Here is a 17,401-nt window from a genome sequence, read left to right as displayed (position 1 = left end):
TCTTCTACAAGCATTGTTTAAGAACTGGCCCCAGGTTGTTCAAACGTATTTCACAGAATCCATGAAGCCAGTAGAGAAAACTGCCATTCGTTTTGGCTAGGCGCGACCATTTGTAAAAAAAACAGTACATGCTGTTTAAACCTCTTCATTGCTCATATTAACATCCAACTGATTGACAATTCAGTCACTTTCCAAATTGATTAAAGCGTTTCAGATAACATAGTCACATTGAAGGATAAGCGGGCGTATCAAATCCAATACAATAAATTCATGCTCCTCTTACAGGATTTCAGGTGAAATGGAAGCAATGTCTGTGACATCAATGAAGCACACATTCCCTGGCAAAACAGAGTAAAAGGGATTTTGAAAAGAAAACATCTGCACGTTTACAAGGATTCGCATAAAATGAGAACATGCCCTGGGAAACCATTTCTAATATGGACCACCTACTCGGTCATGGACTCCGCACTATGTCAAAATGGAATTGGAGCCCTGTTAAGAGTACAAAGATTTTTTGCGCAAATGTCTGAGGGATACAACTTTCTGCCGAACTGTGCTCACTATGGTGAAAAGTGAAATGGCTGTTCAGAGATTAATTGTCCCAATTATAAGCCCATGATCAAGAACTAAGAGAATGAGTCCCTGTTTGTGATGTCAATGTTTGTATTCCACCACCAATTACGCTAAAGACAGGAGATGCATTTTACAACCTGACTGATGCGTAAATCTGGCTATGATATAGCCCACTCTGTTCTAATTTAGTTATGACTGAACACTGCGTCATGACAAAAAATTGCTGGGATAACAAAAAGTAATTTTAATTTGATGCATTGTACAATTCTGCCTAGCAGCGTACATAGAATTCCGGTTTTGAGTGACTGTCTGTGTGAAGTTTGCACGTTCTCCACGTGTCTGCAAGTTTCCTCCGGGTGTTCCAGTTTCTTCCCACGGTCCAAAGATGCGCATGTTAAGTGGATTGGCCATTAGTGTCAATTTGACATTAGCCCCTTAATGTCCAAGTTTGTGCAGGTTTGGTGGGGTTATGGGGGTAGGGCGGGTGAGTGAGTCTGGGTAGGGTGCTCTTTCAGACGATTGGTGCAGACTCGATGGGCTGAATGGCCTCCTTCTGCACTGGAGGGTATTTATGTCTTTCAATGCATTCTGATAGCTACACTGGCAAATGGATAACCGTTTAGTTCAGTGAAGGAGAATGTGAGGTTTCAGATTGTGCGACATCTAAAGAAAATAGCAGGCAGCATGCACAAGAAAACCTTTTGAAAAATTCCCAAACCATAAAAGCCCACTTATTTAACCTCCTGAAAGGAGATTTTGCAAAATGTCTCTACATTTTCTTGCTTCTGACAGTTACATCCCTCTCTAAAACAAATTATCTTATTATTACATTGCAGTTGGTGGGATCTTCCGTTTAAAAAAAAAGTATTTTTATTCATGTTTTTTGCATTTTTACATTTTACAAAACATTACATCCCAATACAATAAACCCTGCACCAACCACCCCCCACAACAGTTGACGGTAACTAGCTCTCTGAAATGCGAAATGAACAAACCCCATCTCTTGTGGAACCCCTCATCTGCCCCTCCTTGGGACAAATTTCACCTTCTCAAGATGTAAGAACTCCAGTAGATCCCCCAACCACACCAAGGCACAGAGTGGAGACCCTTGTTGGGTCCTCAACATACTGGTCCAGAAAAACATCCCGCATATCCAGAAATTCCTCTTCTATTGTACTCGGACTAATTTGAGTCACACAATCTATATGCAGATTAAAGTCACCCACAATCACAGATGTTCCTTCAGCACATGTATCTCTGATATCCTGTCTAATGCTATTCCCAACATTACCATTGCAGTTTAGTGGTCTGTATACCACCCCTACAAAATGTTTTTTGCCTCTTGATGTCTTGATGTTTCTTAACTCGACCCAGACAGATTCCCCATCATCTGGACTAAAACCTTAAGGACCCCCCCCCCCCGGACGTCAGACCCGGTCCTGCCCAGGTGTAGCTCGTCCAGTTTGTACAGGTCCCACCTCCCTCAGAACCGGTCCCAATGCCCCAGGAATCTGAAACGCTCCCCTTCACACCATCTCCTCATTCAATACATCTCACTATTTTCTACTCTGGCTAGCACGTGGCACTGGTAGTAATCCTGAGATCACTACCTTTGAGGTTCGACTTCTCAACTTTCTTCCTAACTCCCTATATTCTGCTTGCAGGGCCTCATCCCTTTTTTAAATCCATGTTGTTGTGCACCATGACCACTGGCTGTTCACCCTCCCCTCCGGAATGTCCTGCAACTGCTCCGAGACATTCTTGATCCTAACACCAGGGAAGCAACATACCATCCTGGAGACTCATTTGTGGCCACAGAAACGCCTACCTATTCCCATTACAATTGAATCCCCTACAGCTGTTGCATTCTCACACTTTTTATCCCTCCCCTTTGCAGCAGAACCAACCATGGTGCCACGAGTTTGGCTGTTGCTGCTTTCCCCGAGAGGTCATTTCTCTCAACAGTATCCAAAACGGTATATCTGTTCTGCAGGGGAATGGCCACAGGCGATTCCTGCACTGCCTGCCTAAGATTCCTGGACTACCCGCCTAAGATTCCTGGACTGCCTGCCTATGGACGTCTAGATCGTCTCTCGGCCCAGTTGGATTTGGACTGTGGCGTTTCTGCCTCTGGCGGCTTGGTTCTTGTCGATCCAAATGTTGCATCCGTGTGCCTCCTTCAGATTGCATTGTCTCGGGTTTGGACGGTTTCGGAGACTGGTGGCAGGAATCCATTTTTCACCAGTGTTATAGTTTCTTGCCAGAACCTCTCGTCCCTGGTGAAAAAACAATGTTTTGCCACCATATGATCCTGTTGTTTCTTCTGGACGATGTCTTTTGTGATTTTAGTGAGTTGAATGCTGCATATAGTTGACCTTTAATCATTAGTAGCACCTGAAAAACTGAGCTGTGAACAGTATTTCTGTCCATGAGCAGGGGCTGACTCCAGTGTTTAGTCAATGAACCCTGTTCTCTGGTTACCATTAACGTGTGCTTCATCGTTTGCACAAAATGTTCTGCTGGTCCGTCCATAGCAGGGTGGTACGGTGCAGGCCTGACGTGTGGTATTCTGTTCTCCTTCAAGAATTGTGGTCCGTTATCACTCACCAATTATTCAGGGTAACCTAATCTGCTGCCAATTTCTCCCAATCTCTCAGCTGTCATTTCCCATGACCTTGATTTCCTGATGGCAGCTTCTGGCCATTTTGAATGAGCATCGACTGGAATGAGGAACATGCACTCCTCAAACAGTCCTGCGCCATCACCGTGCACCCGTCCTCAAGCCTCTTCTGACAATTCCCATGGATGGAATGGCATTAAAGGCACATTCCCGCCTTCGCCTCTATTTCGGCATCTAAATCAGGCCCGAGAAATAGCTCATCGATGGAATTGTTTTATCCCAAAGATGATTCCTGGGGCTTCTTTCGCTAACTGCGCATAATTGCTTTCTGCTCTGGGTGCAAAGGCAATCGGCTTCTCTTCACCTATGTCATGAAGGAGGAAACCACCGCCCCAACCCCGAGGGTGACGCGTCACATGCCAACTGCAGATAGATTTGGATCAAAATGTGTCAGGACTTATGACTTGAGCAGTGCCTCCCTGGCTTTCACGAACGTTTTCTCACATTGATCCCACACTTCCACTTTTATTGTGACAGTAAATTATGTTTTAAAATAGTCGCCAGATAAGGAACTGACCTTCTGTCGTAATTAGTAAGCATAAGAAAGATTGAAGTTGGTTAACATTCTGAGGTGAGGGTGCCTTGATAATAGCTTTGGTCTTAGAAGGTGACTTTTCCCTTGGTATCGATCACATGCTCCAGGTATTTGATTGAAAATTGGAAAAATTCTCATTTGTCTTTTCAGGCATTTAACACAAAATCTTCCAATATCTGAAGTGTGACATTCAAGTTGCGGAGATGTTCTTCCTCGTTCTTCCCAGTATCCAAGATGTAATCCAGGTAACACTGGACTCGTTTATCCTGCTTAAAATTTCACCATAGCCCGTTGGAACAATGCCGCAGCTGAAGTGGTGCCAAATGGTCATCTTTTGTATTGAAATAGCCCTTTTTGTGTCTCTTCTAGTTCATTTCGAGATATGAACCACTTGCTGCATAAAGAATGTTCTTTTCCCGTACCAGCCTCCCCGAACAGGTGCCGGAATGTGGCGACTAGGGGCTTTTCACAGTAACATCATTTGAAGCCTACTTGTGACAATAATAAGCGATTTTCATTTTCAAAGTTCTTTGGTCATTCACCTTTAAAGTGGAGTCGTGTGGCGGCACGGTGACGCGGTGGTTAGCACTGCTGCCTCACGGTGCCAAGGACCCGGGTATCGATCCCAGCCTCAGGTAACTGTCCGAGTGGAGTTTGCACATTCTCCCCGTGTCTGCATGGGTCTCACCCCCACAACCCAAAGATGCGCAGGATAGGTGGATTGGGCACACTAAATTGCCCCTTAATTGGAAAATGAAAAAAGAAATTGGAGTCCTCTGGTCTCTGGCCAGATCCCCCATGATTTAATATCTCCTCTGTACCTTCCCTTCTTCAAGAACAACCACAGCTTCTCCAGTCTTCCTCGTAACTGAAGTGCCTCAATCCTGGGACCATTCTGGTAACTTCTTTCTGCACCTTTGCCGATGCCTCCACTTGCTCAACAAAGAGGAGAATCCAGAACTGCACCCCGCATTGCCGCTGTGACTGAACCAGAGTTTTATTAAGGTTCACCATAACTTCTTCGACTGATAAACCCAGGAGTCTGCACGCCTTTTTAATTACCTTCCCTATCTAACCTGCCAACTTCAATGGTTTGCACAGATAACCTAAGGTTTAAAAAAACCTTTAAAATTGTGTCCAGTATGCGGTGGGGGGGGGGGGGGGAATGTATGGGGGCATCTGTATGGGGGGGGTTGTATGGGGGGGGGGGTTTATATGGGGGGGGAGGGGTGTTGATGGGAGGGGTGTTGATGGGAGGGGTGTTGATGGGAGGGGTGTTGATGGGAGGGGTGTTGATGGGAGGGGTGTTGATGGGAGGGGTGTTGATGGGAGGGGTGCTGATGGGAGGGGTGCTGATGGGAGGGGTGCTGATGGGAGGGGTGCTGATGGGAGGGGTGCTGATGGGAGGGGTGCTGATGGGAGGGGTGCTGATGGGAGGGGTGCTGATGGGAGGGGTGCTGATGGGAGGGGTGCTGATGGGAGGGGTGCTGATGGGAGGGGTGCTGATGGGAGGGGTGCTGATGGGAGGGGTGCTGATGGGAGGGGTGCTGATGGGAGGGGTGCTGATGGGAGGGGTGCTGATGGGAGGGGTGCTGATGGGAGGGGTGCTGATGGGAGGGGTGCTGATGGGAGGGGTGCTGATGGGAGGGGTGCTGATGGGAGGGGTGCTGATGGGAGGGGTGCTGATGGGAGGGGTGCTGATGGGAGGGGTGCTGATGGGAGGGGTGCTGATGGGAGGGGTGCTGATGGGAGGGGTGCTGATGGGAGGGGTGCTGATGGGAGGGGTGCTGATGGGAGGGGTGCTGATGGGAGGGGTGCTGATGGGAGGGGTGCTGATGGGAGGGGTGCTGATGGGAGGGGTGCTGATGGGAGGGGTGCTGATGGGAGGGGTGCTGATGGGAGGGGTGCTGATGGGAGGGGTGCTGATGGGAGGGGTGCTGATGGGAGGGGTGCTGATGGGAGGGGTGCTGATGGGAGGGGTGCTGATGGGAGGGGTGCTGATGGGAGGGGTGCTGATGGGAGGGGTGCTGATGGGAGGGGTGCTGATGGGAGGGGTGCTGATGGGAGGGGTGCTGATGGGAGGGGTGCTGATGGGAGGGGTGCTGATGGGAGGGGTGCTGATGGGAGGGGTGCTGATGGGAGGGGTGCTGATGGGAGGGGTGCTGATGGGAGGGGTGCTGATGGGAGGGGTGCTGATGGGAGGGGTGCTGATGGGAGGGGTGCTGATGGGAGGGGTGCTGATGGGAGGGGTGCTGATGGGAGGGGTGCTGATGGGAGGGGTGCTGATGGGAGGGGTGCTGATGGGAGGGGTGCTGATGGGAGGGGTGCTGATGGGAGGGGTGCTGATGGGAGGGGTGCTGATGGGAGGGGTGCTGATGGGAGGGGTGCTGATGGGAGGGGTGCTGATGGGAGGGGTGCTGATGGGAGGGGTGCTGATGGGAGGGGTGCTGATGGGAGGGGTGCTGATGGGAGGGGTGCTGATGGGAGGGGTGCTGATGGGAGGGGTGCTGATGGGAGGGGTGCTGATGGGAGGGGTGCTGATGGGAGGGGTGCTGATGGGAGGGGTGCTGATGGGAGGGGTGCTGATGGGAGGGGTGCTGATGGGAGGGGTGCTGATGGGAGGGGTGCTGATGGGAGGGGTGCTGATGGGAGGGGTGCTGATGGGAGGGGTGCTGATGGGAGGGGTGCTGATGGGAGGGGTGCTGATGGGAGGGGTGCTGATGGGAGGGGTGCTGATGGGAGGGGTGCTGATGGGAGGGGTGCTGATGGGAGGGGTGCTGATGGGAGGGGTGCTGATGGGAGGGGTGCTGATGGGAGGGGTGCTGATGGGAGGGGTGCTGATGGGAGGGGTGCTGATGGGAGGGGTGCTGATGGGAGGGGTGCTGATGGGAGGGGTGCTGATGGGAGGGGTGCTGATGGGAGGGGTGCTGATGGGAGGGGTGCTGATGGGAGGGGTGCTGATGGGAGGGGTGCTGATGGGAGGGGTGCTGATGGGAGGGGTGCTGATGGGAGGGGTGCTGATGGGAGGGGTGCTGATGGGAGGGGTGCTGATGGGAGGGGTGCTGATGGGAGGGGTGCTGATGGGAGGGGTGCTGATGGGAGGGGTGCTGATGGGAGGGGTGCTGATGGGAGGGGTGCTGATGGGAGGGGTGCTGATGGGAGGGGTGCTGATGGGAGGGGTGCTGATGGGAGGGGTGCTGATGGGAGGGGTGCTGATGGGAGGGGTGCTGATGGGAGGGGTGCTGATGGGAGGGGTGCTGATGGGAGGGGTGCTGATGGGAGGGGTGCTGATGGGAGGGGTGCTGATGGGAGGGGTGCTGATGGGAGGGGTGCTGATGGGAGGGGTGCTGATGGGAGGGGTGCTGATGGGAGGGGTGCTGATGGGAGGGGTGCTGATGGGAGGGGTGCTGATGGGAGGGGTGCTGATGGGAGGGGTGCTGATGGGAGGGGTGCTGATGGGAGGGGTGCTGATGGGAGGGGTGCTGATGGGAGGGGTGCTGATGGGAGGGGTGCTGATGGGAGGGGTGCTGATGGGAGGGGTGCTGATGGGAGGGGTGCTGATGGGAGGGGTGCTGATGGGAGGGGTGTTGATGGGAGGGGTGCTGATGGGAGGGGTGCTGATGGGAGGGGTGCTGATGGGAGGGGTGTTGATGGGAGGGGTGTTGATGGGAGGGGTGTTGATGGGAGGGGTGTTGATGGGAGGGGTGTTGATGGGAGGGGTGTTGATGGGAGGGGTGTTGATGGGAGGGGTGTTGATGGGAGGGGTGTTGATGGGAGGGGTGTTGATGGGAGGGGTGTTGATGGGAGGGGTGTTGATGGGAGGGGTGTTGATGGGAGGGGTGTTGATGGGAGGGGTGTTGATGGGAGGGGTGTTGATGGGAGGGGTGTTGATGGGAGGGGTGTTGATGGGAGGGGTGTTGATGGGAGGGGTGTTGATGGGAGGGGTGTTGATGGGAGGGGTGTTGATGGGAGGGGTGTTGATGGGAGGGGTGTTGATGGGAGGGGTGTTGATGGGAGGGGTGTTGATGGGAGGGGTGTTTATGGGGGGGGGTGTTTATGGGGGGGGGTGTTTATGGGGGGGGGTGTTTATGGGGGGGGGTGTTTATGGGGGGGGTGTTTATGGGGGGGGATGTATATGGGGGGGATGTATATGGGGGGATGTATATGGGGGGATGTATATGGGGGGATGTATATGGGGGGATGTATATGGGGGGATGTATATGGGGGGGATGTATATGGGGGGGATGTATATGGGGGGATGTATATGGGGGGATGTATATGGGGGGATGTATATGGGGGGATGTATATGGGGGGATGTATATGGGGGGGGGGATGTATATGGGGGGGGATGTATATGGGGGGGGGATGTATATGGGGGGGGATGTATATGGGGGGATGTATATGGGGGGTTGTATATGTGGGGGGGCGTATACAGGGGGGGCGTATACGGGGGGGGCGTATACAGGGGGCATGTACAGGGGGCGTATACCGGGGGGCTTATACCGGGGGGCTTATACCGAGGAGCTTATACGGGTGTGTATACGAGGGCGTATACGGGGAGGGCGTATATGGGGGGTATATACGGGGGGCATATACGGGGGGGGGGGTGTATACGGGGGGTGCATATGGTGGGGGTATATAAGGGGGTTATATAAGTGGGGGTGTATGTGAGAGATGTATGTGGGGGGTGTAGATATGGGGGATGTATGTATGGGGAGTGTATGTATCGGGGAGTGTATGTATCGGGGAGTGTATGTATGGGTGTGTGTGCGTGTGGGGTGTATGTATGTGGGGTGTATGTATGGGGGTGGTGTATGAGGGGGGTGGTGTCTGGGTGTGTGTTCATGTGGGGTGTTTGTATTGGGGGGGTGTATGGGTGTGTGTGAGGGTGGGGTGTTTGTATTGGGGTGATGGTGTATGGGGTGTGTGTATGGGGGGGGAAAGAGTGTATGGGGGGTGTGTATGGGGGGTGCGGGGTGAGTGTGTGTGTGTGTGGGGGGGGTGTACAAGGGGGGGTGTACAAGGGGGGTGTGTGTACAAGGGGGGTGTGTGTACAAGGGGGGGGTGTGTACAAGGGGGGGGGTGTACAAGGGGGGGGGGTGTACAAGGGGGGGGGGTGTACAAGGGGGGGGGGTGTACAAGGGGGGGGGGTGTACAAGGGGGGGGGGTGTACAAGGGGGGGGGGTGTACAAGGGGGGGGGGGGTGTACAAGGGGGGGGGGGGTGTACAAGGGGGGGGGTGTACAAGGGGGGGGGGGTGTACAAGGGGGGGGGGGTGTACAAGGGGGGGGGGGTGTACAAGGGGGGGGGGGTGTACAAGGGGGGGGGGGGTGTACAAGGGGGGGGGTGTACAAGGGGGGGGGTGTACAAGGGGGGGGGTGTACAAGGGGGGGGGTGTACAAGGGGGGGGGGTGTACAAGGGGGGGGGGTGTACAAGGGGGGGGTGTACAAGGGGGGGGGGTGTACAAGGGGGGGGGGGTGTACAAGGGGGGGGGGTGTACAAGGGGGGGGGGGTGTACAAGGGGGGGGGGGGTGTACAAGGGGGGGGGGGTGTACAAGGGGGGGGGTGTACAAGGGGGGGGGGGTGTACAAGGGGGGGGGGGTGTACAAGGGGGGGGGGTGTACAAGGGGGGGGGGTGTACAAGGGGGGGGGGTGTACAAGGGGGGGGGGTGTACAAGGGGGGGGGGGTGTACAAGGGGGGGGGGGGGTGTACAAGGGGGGGGGGTGTACAAGGGGGGGGGGTGTACAAGGGGGGGGGGTGTACAAGGGGGGGGGGGTGTACAAGGGGGGGGGTGTACAAGGGGGGGGGGGTGTACAAGGGGGGGGGGTGTACAAGGGGGGGGGGGGTGTACAAGGGGGGGGGGTGTACAAGGGGGGGGGTGTACAAGGGGGGGGGGTGTACAAGGGGGGGGGGTGTACAAGGGGGGGGGTGTACAAGGGGGGTGTACAAGGGGGGGTACAAGGGGGGTGGGTGTACAAGGGGGGGGGGTGTACAAGGGGGGGGGGTGTACAAGGGGGGGGGGTGTACAAGGGGGGGGGGGGTGTACAAGGGGGGGGGGTGTACAAGGGGGGGGGGTGTACAAGGGGGGGGGGTGTACAAGGGGGGGGGGTGTACAAGGGGGGGGGGGTGTACAAGGGGGGGGGGGTGTACAAGGGGGGGGGGGGGTGTACAAGGGGGGGGGGGTGTACAAGGGGGGGGGGGGTGTACGGCCGGGGTCCTCTGCCGGGTATTACCTCCTCCTCCGGCTGCCTCCTGCTCCCAGCGCCCGGCTCCAGCTTCGCTCCGGAATCCCCGCAGCACCGACAGCTCCACAGCCTCCATGGTGTCAGCGTCCCGCTGCCGCTCACTCAGTCCCGCTCTCCATGTGCTGCCTCCCAGCCACACTAAACAACCGCCATGACACCCAGTCAGTGCACCCTGGGTAAGGTCAGTGATTGACAGCAGAGAGAGAGAGTGTGTGAGAGAGAGAGAGAGTGTGTGAGAGAGAGAGAGAGTGTGTGAGAGAGAGTGTGTGAGAGAGAGAGAGTGTGTGTGAGAGAGAGAGAGAGAGTGTGTGAGAGAGAGAGGGTGTGAGAGAGAGAGAGAGAGTGTGAGTGAGAGAGAGAGAGAGTGAGTGTATGTGTGAAAGAGAGAGAGTGCGTGAGAGAATGAGAGAGTGTGAATGTGAGAGAGTGTGAGAATGACAGCGAGAGTGAGAGAGAGAATGAGAAGAGTGTGAGAATGAGAGAGAGAGAATGAGAGTGAGAGAAAGAAAGAGTGAGAGAGAAAGTGAGTGTGAGAGAGGAAAATGAGAGTGTGTGAGAGGAGAATGAGAGTGTGTGAGAGAGTGTAAGAAAGAGAATGAGAGCTAGAGTGAGTGTGTGAGAGAGTGAGTCTGTGTGAAAGAGAGTATGAGTGAGAATGAGAGAGAATGTGAGAATGAGAGTGAGTGTGAGAGAATGAGAGAGTGTGTGAGAATGAGTGTGTGTGAGAGTGACAGAGAGAGTGTGAGAGAGTGAGAATGACAGAGTGTGTGAGAATGAGAGAGAGAGTGTGTGAGAATGTGTGAGTGTGAGAGAGAGAATGAGAGAGTGAGAATGAGAGTGTGAGAGAGTGTGTGTGAGAGAGAGAGAATGGGAGAGAGAGAGAATGAGAGAGAGTGAGAATGAGAGTGTGAGAATGAGAGTGTGTGTGAGAGAGTGTGAGAATGAGAGAGAGAGTGGGAATGAGAGTGAGAGAGAGAGAGTGTGAGAGGGAATGAGAGAGAGTGTGGGAATGAGAGAGAGAGAGAGAGTGTGTGAGAGTGTGAGAAAGGGAGAGTGTGTGAGTGAGTGAGTGAGAATGAGAGTGTGAGAGAATGAGAGAACGAGAGAGAGTGTGAGAATGTGTGTGTGAGAGAGAGAATGAGAGAGTGAGAGAGAGTGAGAATGAGTGTGTGCGAGAATGAGAGTGAGAATGATAGAGAGAGTGTGAGAGTGAGAATGAGGGAATGCGAGTGTGAGAATGAAAGACAGAGAGAATGTGAGAGTGTGAGAATGAGAGAGAATGTGTGTGAGAGAGAATGACAGTGTGAGAATGAGTGAGTGAGTGAGAATAGAGAATGAGAGAGTGAGAATGAGAGTGAGAGAGAGAGTGAGAGAGAGTGTGAGAGAGTGAGAATGAGAGAGAAAGAGTGAGTGCGAGAGAGAGTGTGTGAGAGAGAGAGAATGAGAGAGTGTGAGAAAGAGAGTGTGTGAGAATGAGAGAGAGAATGAGAATGTGTGTGAGAGTGTGAGAATGAGAGGGAGAGAGTGGGAATGAGAGTGTGAGAGAGAGAGAGAGAGAGTGAAGAGTGTGAGAGACAATGAGAGAGAGTGTGAGAATGAGAGAGAGAGAGTGAGTGAAAGAGAGAGTGAGAGAATGAGAGAGAGTGTGAGAATGAAAGAGAGAATGAGAGTGTGTGAGAATGAGAGAGTGAATGTGAGAGAGTGAGAGAGAGAATGAGAAGAGTGTGAGAATGAGAGCGAGAGAGAGAATGAGTGTGAGAAAGAGAGAATGTAAGAGAGAATGAGAGAGAGAGTGTGAGAATAAGAGTGTGAGAGAAAGAGAGAGAGAGTGTGAGAAAGAAAGTGAGTGAGAGAGTGTGTGTGAGAGAGTGTGTGAGGAAGAGAGAGAGAATGAGAGTGTGAGAAAGAGAGAATGAGAGAGTGAGAATGAGAGTGTGAGAGAGAAAGTGAGCGAGAGTGTGTGTGAGAGAGTGAGTGTGTGAGAGTGAGAGAGAGAGTGAGTGTGAGAGAGTGTGAGTGTGTGTGAGAGGAAAATGAGAGAGTGTGTGTGAGAGAAGAGAATGCGAGTGTGTGAGAGATTCCGAGAGAGTGTGTGTGAGACAGAGTGTAAGAAAGAGAATGAGAGCTAGAGTGAGTGTAAGAGAGAGTATGAGAGTGTGACAGAGTGAGTGAGTGTATGTGTGAAAGAGAGAGTGAGAATGAGAGAGAGAGAATGTGAGAATGATAGCGTGTGAGAGAATGAGAGAGAGAGTGAGAATGAGAGAGAGTGGGAATGAGAGAATGAGAGTGTGTGAGAGAGAGGGTGAGAGAGAGTGTGTGTGTGAGAGAGTGTGAGAGAGAGTGAGAGAGAGAGTGAGAGAGAGAGCGTGTGAGAGGAGAATGAAAGTGTGTGCAGAGAGCGTGAATGTGAGAGTGTGGGAAAGAGAGAGCTAGAGCGAGAGTGTGAGAGTGTGTGAGAGAGAGTGTGAGAGAGAGTGAGTGTATGTGTGAAAGAGAGAGTGTGAGAGAATGAGAGAGAGAATGTGAGAATGAAAGAGTGTGTGAGAGTGAGTGAGAGTGTGAGAATGAGAGAGAGTGAGAGAGTGTGAGAAAGAGAGAGAGAGAGAGAGAGAATGAGAGTGTGAGAATGAGAGAGAATGAGAAAGTGAGAATGAGAGAGTGTGTGAGCGAGTGTGAGTGTGTGTGAGTGAGAGAGGAGAATGAGAGAGTGTGTGCGAGAGACAGTGAGTGTGAGAGAGTGTGAGAAAGAGAGAATGAGAGAGCTATAGTGAGTGTGAGAGAGCAAGAGTGAGAGAGAGTGAGTGAGTGTTAGAGAGAGTGTAAGAGTGTGAGTGAGAATGAGAGAGAATGTGAGAGTGTGTGAGAGAATGAGAGAGTGTGTGTGAGAGAGAGAGTGAGTGTGTGTGAGAATGAGAGTGTGTGAGAATGACAGAGTGAATGTGAGAGAGTGTGTGTGAGAATGACAGAGAGAGAGTGTGAGTGTGTGAGAATGACAGAGTGAGTGTGAGAATGACAGAGAGTGAGTGTGAGAGAGAGAGAGTGTGAGAGCGAGAATGAGAGTGAGAAAGAGAGAATTTGAGAAAGAATGTGAGAATGAGAGAGTGTGAGAGAGTGTGAGAAAGTGAGTGAGAGAGTGTGTGTGAGAGTGACAGAGAGTGAGTGTGAGAGAAGAGTGTGAGAGAGTGGAGAATGAGAGTGTGTGAGAGAGACAGAGAGAGTGTGTGTGAGACAGAGTGTAAGAAAGAGAATGAGAGCTAGAGTGAGTGTGAGAGAGTGAGTGTGAGTGTGTGAAAGAGAGAGTGTATGTGTGAAAGAGAGAGTGTGAGTCAGAATGAGAGAGAATGTGAGAATGAGAGTGAGTGAGAGAGAGCGTGTGTGAGAGAATGAGAGAGAGTGTGTGTGAGAATGAGTGTGAGAATGACAGAGAGAGAGAGTGTGAGAGAATGACAGAGAGAGAGTGAGTGTGAGAATGACAGAGAAAGAGAGAGAGAGGGTGTGTGAGAATGTGAGTGTGAGAGAGAGAATGAGAGTGTGAGAATGAGAGTGTGAGAGAGAATGAGAGAGAATGTGAGAATAAGAGAGAGGGAATTTGAGTGAGAGTGTGTGCGCGTGAGAGAGTGTGTGCATGAGAGAGTGCGTGCGTGGGAGAGTGAGAATGAGAGAGAATGAGTGAGTGTGAGAGAATGTGAGAGAGTGTGAGAATGAGAGAGAATGTGAGAGAGTGTGAGAATGAGAGAGAAAGAGAGTGTGAGAATGAGTGAGAGAGAGAGAACGTGAGAGTGTGAGAAGGAGAGAGAATGTGTGTGAGACAGAATGGGTGTGAGAATGAGAGAGTGACTGAATGAGAGTGTGAGAATGAGAGAGTGTGAGAATGAGAGAGTGAGAGATAAAGTGAGAGAGGGAGAGAGAATGTGAGTGCGTGTGTGTGTGAGAATGAGAGAGAGAATGTGGGAGAGTGTGAGAATGAGAGAGTGTGAGTGTGTGTGTGAGAGAGAGTGATAATGTGAGAGAGGGAGTGTAGGAATGAGAGAGACGGTGTGAGAATATGGGAGAATGTGAGAATGAGAGACAGTGAGAATGAGAGATAGTGTGTGTGAATGAGTGTGAGAATGAGAGGGATAGAATGTGAGAGTGTGTATGTGAGAGAGTGTGAGAATGAGAGTGTGATAGAGATAAAGTGAGAGGGAGAGAGACTATGGGAGAGAGAATGTAGAGAGAGAGTGTGTGAGAATGAGAGAGAGTGAGAGTGTGTGTGAGAGAGAGAGTGATAATGTGAGAGAGGGAGTGTGAGAATGGGAGAGAGAATGAGAGGGAGGGCGTGAGAATATGGGAGAGAGAGTGAGAATGAGAGAGAGTAAGAATGAGAGTGAGAATGATAGAGAGAGTGTGAGAATGAGTGTGTGAGAGAATGAGAGAGAATGTGTGAGAGAGAATGACAGAGTGTGAGAATGAGTGAGTATGAGAATAGAGAATGAGAGTGAGAATGAGAGATTGAGTGAGAATGAGAGAGAATGAGTGTGTGAGAGAGTGAGAATGAGAGTGTGATAGAGATAAAGTGAGAGGGAGAGGGACTGTGAGAGTGAGAATGAGAGAGAGAATGTGGAGAGAGAGTGTGTGAGAATGAGAGAGTGAGAGAGAGAGTGATAATGTGAGAGAGGGAGTGTGAGAATGGGAGAGAATGAGAGGGAGGGCGTGAGAATATGGGAGAGAGAGAATGAGAGGGAGTGAGAATGAGAGTGAGAATGATAGAGAGAGTGTGAGAATGAGTGAGAATGAGAGAGTGAGAATGAGTGTGCGAGAATGAGAGTGTGAAAATGAGAGAAAGTGAATGAGAGAGTGAGAATGAGAGTGTGAAAATGAGAGAGTGAGAATGAATGAGAGAGAATGAGAGCATGGGAATGAGTGAGAATGCGAGAGAGAATGAGAATGCGAGAGTGAGAATGAGAGTGTGAATGAATGAGTGAGAATGAGAGTGTGAAAATGAGAGAGTGAGAATGAATGAGAGAGAATGAGAGCATGGGAATGAGTGAGAATGCGAGAGAGAATGAGAATGCGAGAGTGAGAATGAGAGTGTGAATGAATGAGTGAGAATGAGAGAAAGTGAGAGTGTGAAAATAAGAGTGAGAATGAGAGTGGGAAAGAGTATGAGAATGAGTGTGAGAAAGAGAGAATGAGAGAGTGTGAGAATGAGAGAGTGAGAATGAGAGAGGGTGAGAGAATGAGAGTGAATGAGTCTGTGAGAGTGAGTGTGAGAATGAGTGTCAGAGTGTGTGTGAGAGAGAGGGTTAGTGTGTGAGCGGTAGAGTGTGTGTGAGAGAGACAGAGTTGTGGAGAGAGTGTGAATATGTGTGTGTCAGAGTGTGTATGATAGTGTGTGCGCATTTAAGGGAGAGAGAAAGTGTAAGAAAGTAAGTGAGAGTGTGAGTGAGAGCAAGTGTGAGACAGTGTATGAGTGTGTGCATGTATGCGTGAGTGTGAGAGAGAGCGATTGTGTGAGTGTGTGAGAATGTGTGTGATAGAGTGTGTGTGTGATAGTGTGTGATTGTGTGTAAGAGAGTAAGGGTGTCTGAGAGTGTGAGAAAGTAACAGAGTGAGTGTAAGAGTGAGAGTATTTAAAAGAGTGCTTGGAAGATAGTGAGAGTCTGAGAGAGTATGTGAGAGAGCGAGTGAAAGGCAAGATTGTGTGAGTGAGAGGCAATATTTAAGAGAGTGTGTGAGAGAGGGAGAGAGTCTGAGGGAGAAAGTATATGTGAGACCTGCCCATTCTCCATAACCCCTCAACCCATTAATTAAAAATCTGTCTAACTTTTCCTTAAATTTACTCACTGTCCCAGCATCCACCACACTCCTGGGTAGCGAATTCCACAGATTCACAACCCTTTGGGAGAAGTAGTTTCTCCTCATCTTAAGAGTCATAGATGTGTACAGCATGGTTTTAAATTTGCTACTATTATCCTGGGACAATGACCTCTTGTTCTAGAATGCCAAGATTGAACCCGGTTCCTGGTTCCGTGAGGCAGCTGTTCTAACCACTGAGCCACCGTGTCACCCTAACTGTTCAGTCTCTCTTCATAAGACAAACCCCTCAACTCTGGAATCAACCTAGTGAGCCTCCTATGAATTGCCTCCAATGCCACGACATCGTTCAATTAAGGGGACCAAAATTGTGCCCAATTCTCCAGGTAGTCTCACCAATGCCTTGCAGAGTTGCAACACTTCTTACCTTTAATCTCTATTCCTTTTTCTACAACTGCCAACAATCCATTTTCTTTCTTTATTATCTGCTGTACCTACATGCTGTTTTCTGTGACTCATGCACGCAGACACCCAGATCTCTCTGCACCGGAGCTCCCAAAATCTCTCCCTATTTAGGTAATAAGTTGTCTTCCCATTTTTTCGACCAAAATGAACCTCGCACTTATCCACGTCAAACTCCATCTGCCACGTTTTCACACATTCACCTAACCTATCTATATCCATTTGTAAGATTCTTATTTCCTCACTGCAACTTACTGTCCCACCTATTTTAGTGTCATCTGAATGTTTGGCTATATAACTTTCTATCCTTGTATCCAAGTCATTACTCTCGATTGTTAATAGGTGGCACCCAAGGACTGAACCGTGTTACACCCCAATAGTTACATCTTGCCACCCAGAAAAAGATCCATTTATCCCAACTCTATCTTTTGTCCGTCAGCCAGTCTTCTATCCAAGTTAATAAAATTACCCCTAACCCCGTGTGATATAACCTTGTGTATAAACCTTCTGTACGTCCAGATGTACCACATCTACAGGACCCCCATTATCTACGTGACTTTTACATCGACAAAGAACTCTCGCAAATTAGTCAAACATGATTTACCCTTCATAAAACCATGCTGACTTCGATGGATTGCGTTTTGACTGACCAAAGGGGCTCCCCCGTTTTAGGGGGTCAGTGTGTGTGACGGGGGAGTGGTCTAGTAGGGGAGAATCTTGGAATTGTTATTAGTGGGATAATTTAAAGGGAACTGTTTTACTTAAATACACTTGGATGAATTATATACTTGTGTCGTCCTATTTGCCACACCAATAAAGATGTCTGGGAAAAACGTTTGAGTAATTAAGTTTTACAGACAAAAGGGATTCTGGGTATTCAGTTGGTGCCTTGTCCGTTGGTGGCCATTTCTGATGTTTCGGACTCGCTGGTGCTGAAGGCAGATGTCCTCGCCTTTGCCTCATTGATAGCCTGCAGACTAGGTCTGCTCGGGTCGAGGTCCCCGGTGCCGCACAGTGCCTTGGTCTGGCTGTGATCAAATGGAATTTTTGTATTGTGAGAAGGTCAAGTCCACCATGAGGGGGTCAGTGGAAGGGTTCGACTCGAGATG

The 17,401-nt window shown here is 50.9% G+C and overlaps 1 protein-coding gene across 2 annotated transcripts in view; it reads right to left on the bottom strand.

Annotated features, from left to right (window-relative positions):
- The window catches only part of ttc27 (tetratricopeptide repeat domain 27), a 328,446-nt gene extending 318,236 nt beyond the window's left edge, over positions 1–10,210 (bottom strand). The window contains exon 1 of one of the 2 annotated variants that reach the window (XM_072512247.1): positions 10,023–10,210. In XM_072512247.1, coding sequence (XP_072368348.1) covers positions 10,023–10,110 — 88 coding nt within the window. In that variant the 5' untranslated portion in view covers positions 10,111–10,210. The remainder of the gene's footprint in view (positions 1–10,022) is intronic. The other variant, XM_072512241.1, reaches the window with a different exon arrangement.
- Positions 10,211–17,401: the final 7,191 nt, after the last annotated feature.

This window comes from Scyliorhinus torazame, chromosome 1 (assembly GCF_047496885.1).
Source record: "Scyliorhinus torazame isolate Kashiwa2021f chromosome 1, sScyTor2.1, whole genome shotgun sequence".
Lineage (NCBI taxonomy): Eukaryota > Metazoa > Chordata > Chondrichthyes > Carcharhiniformes > Scyliorhinidae > Scyliorhinus > Scyliorhinus torazame.
The sequence above is the reverse complement of the archived record's forward strand: the minus strand, read 5'-3'. Positions and strand labels throughout refer to the sequence as shown.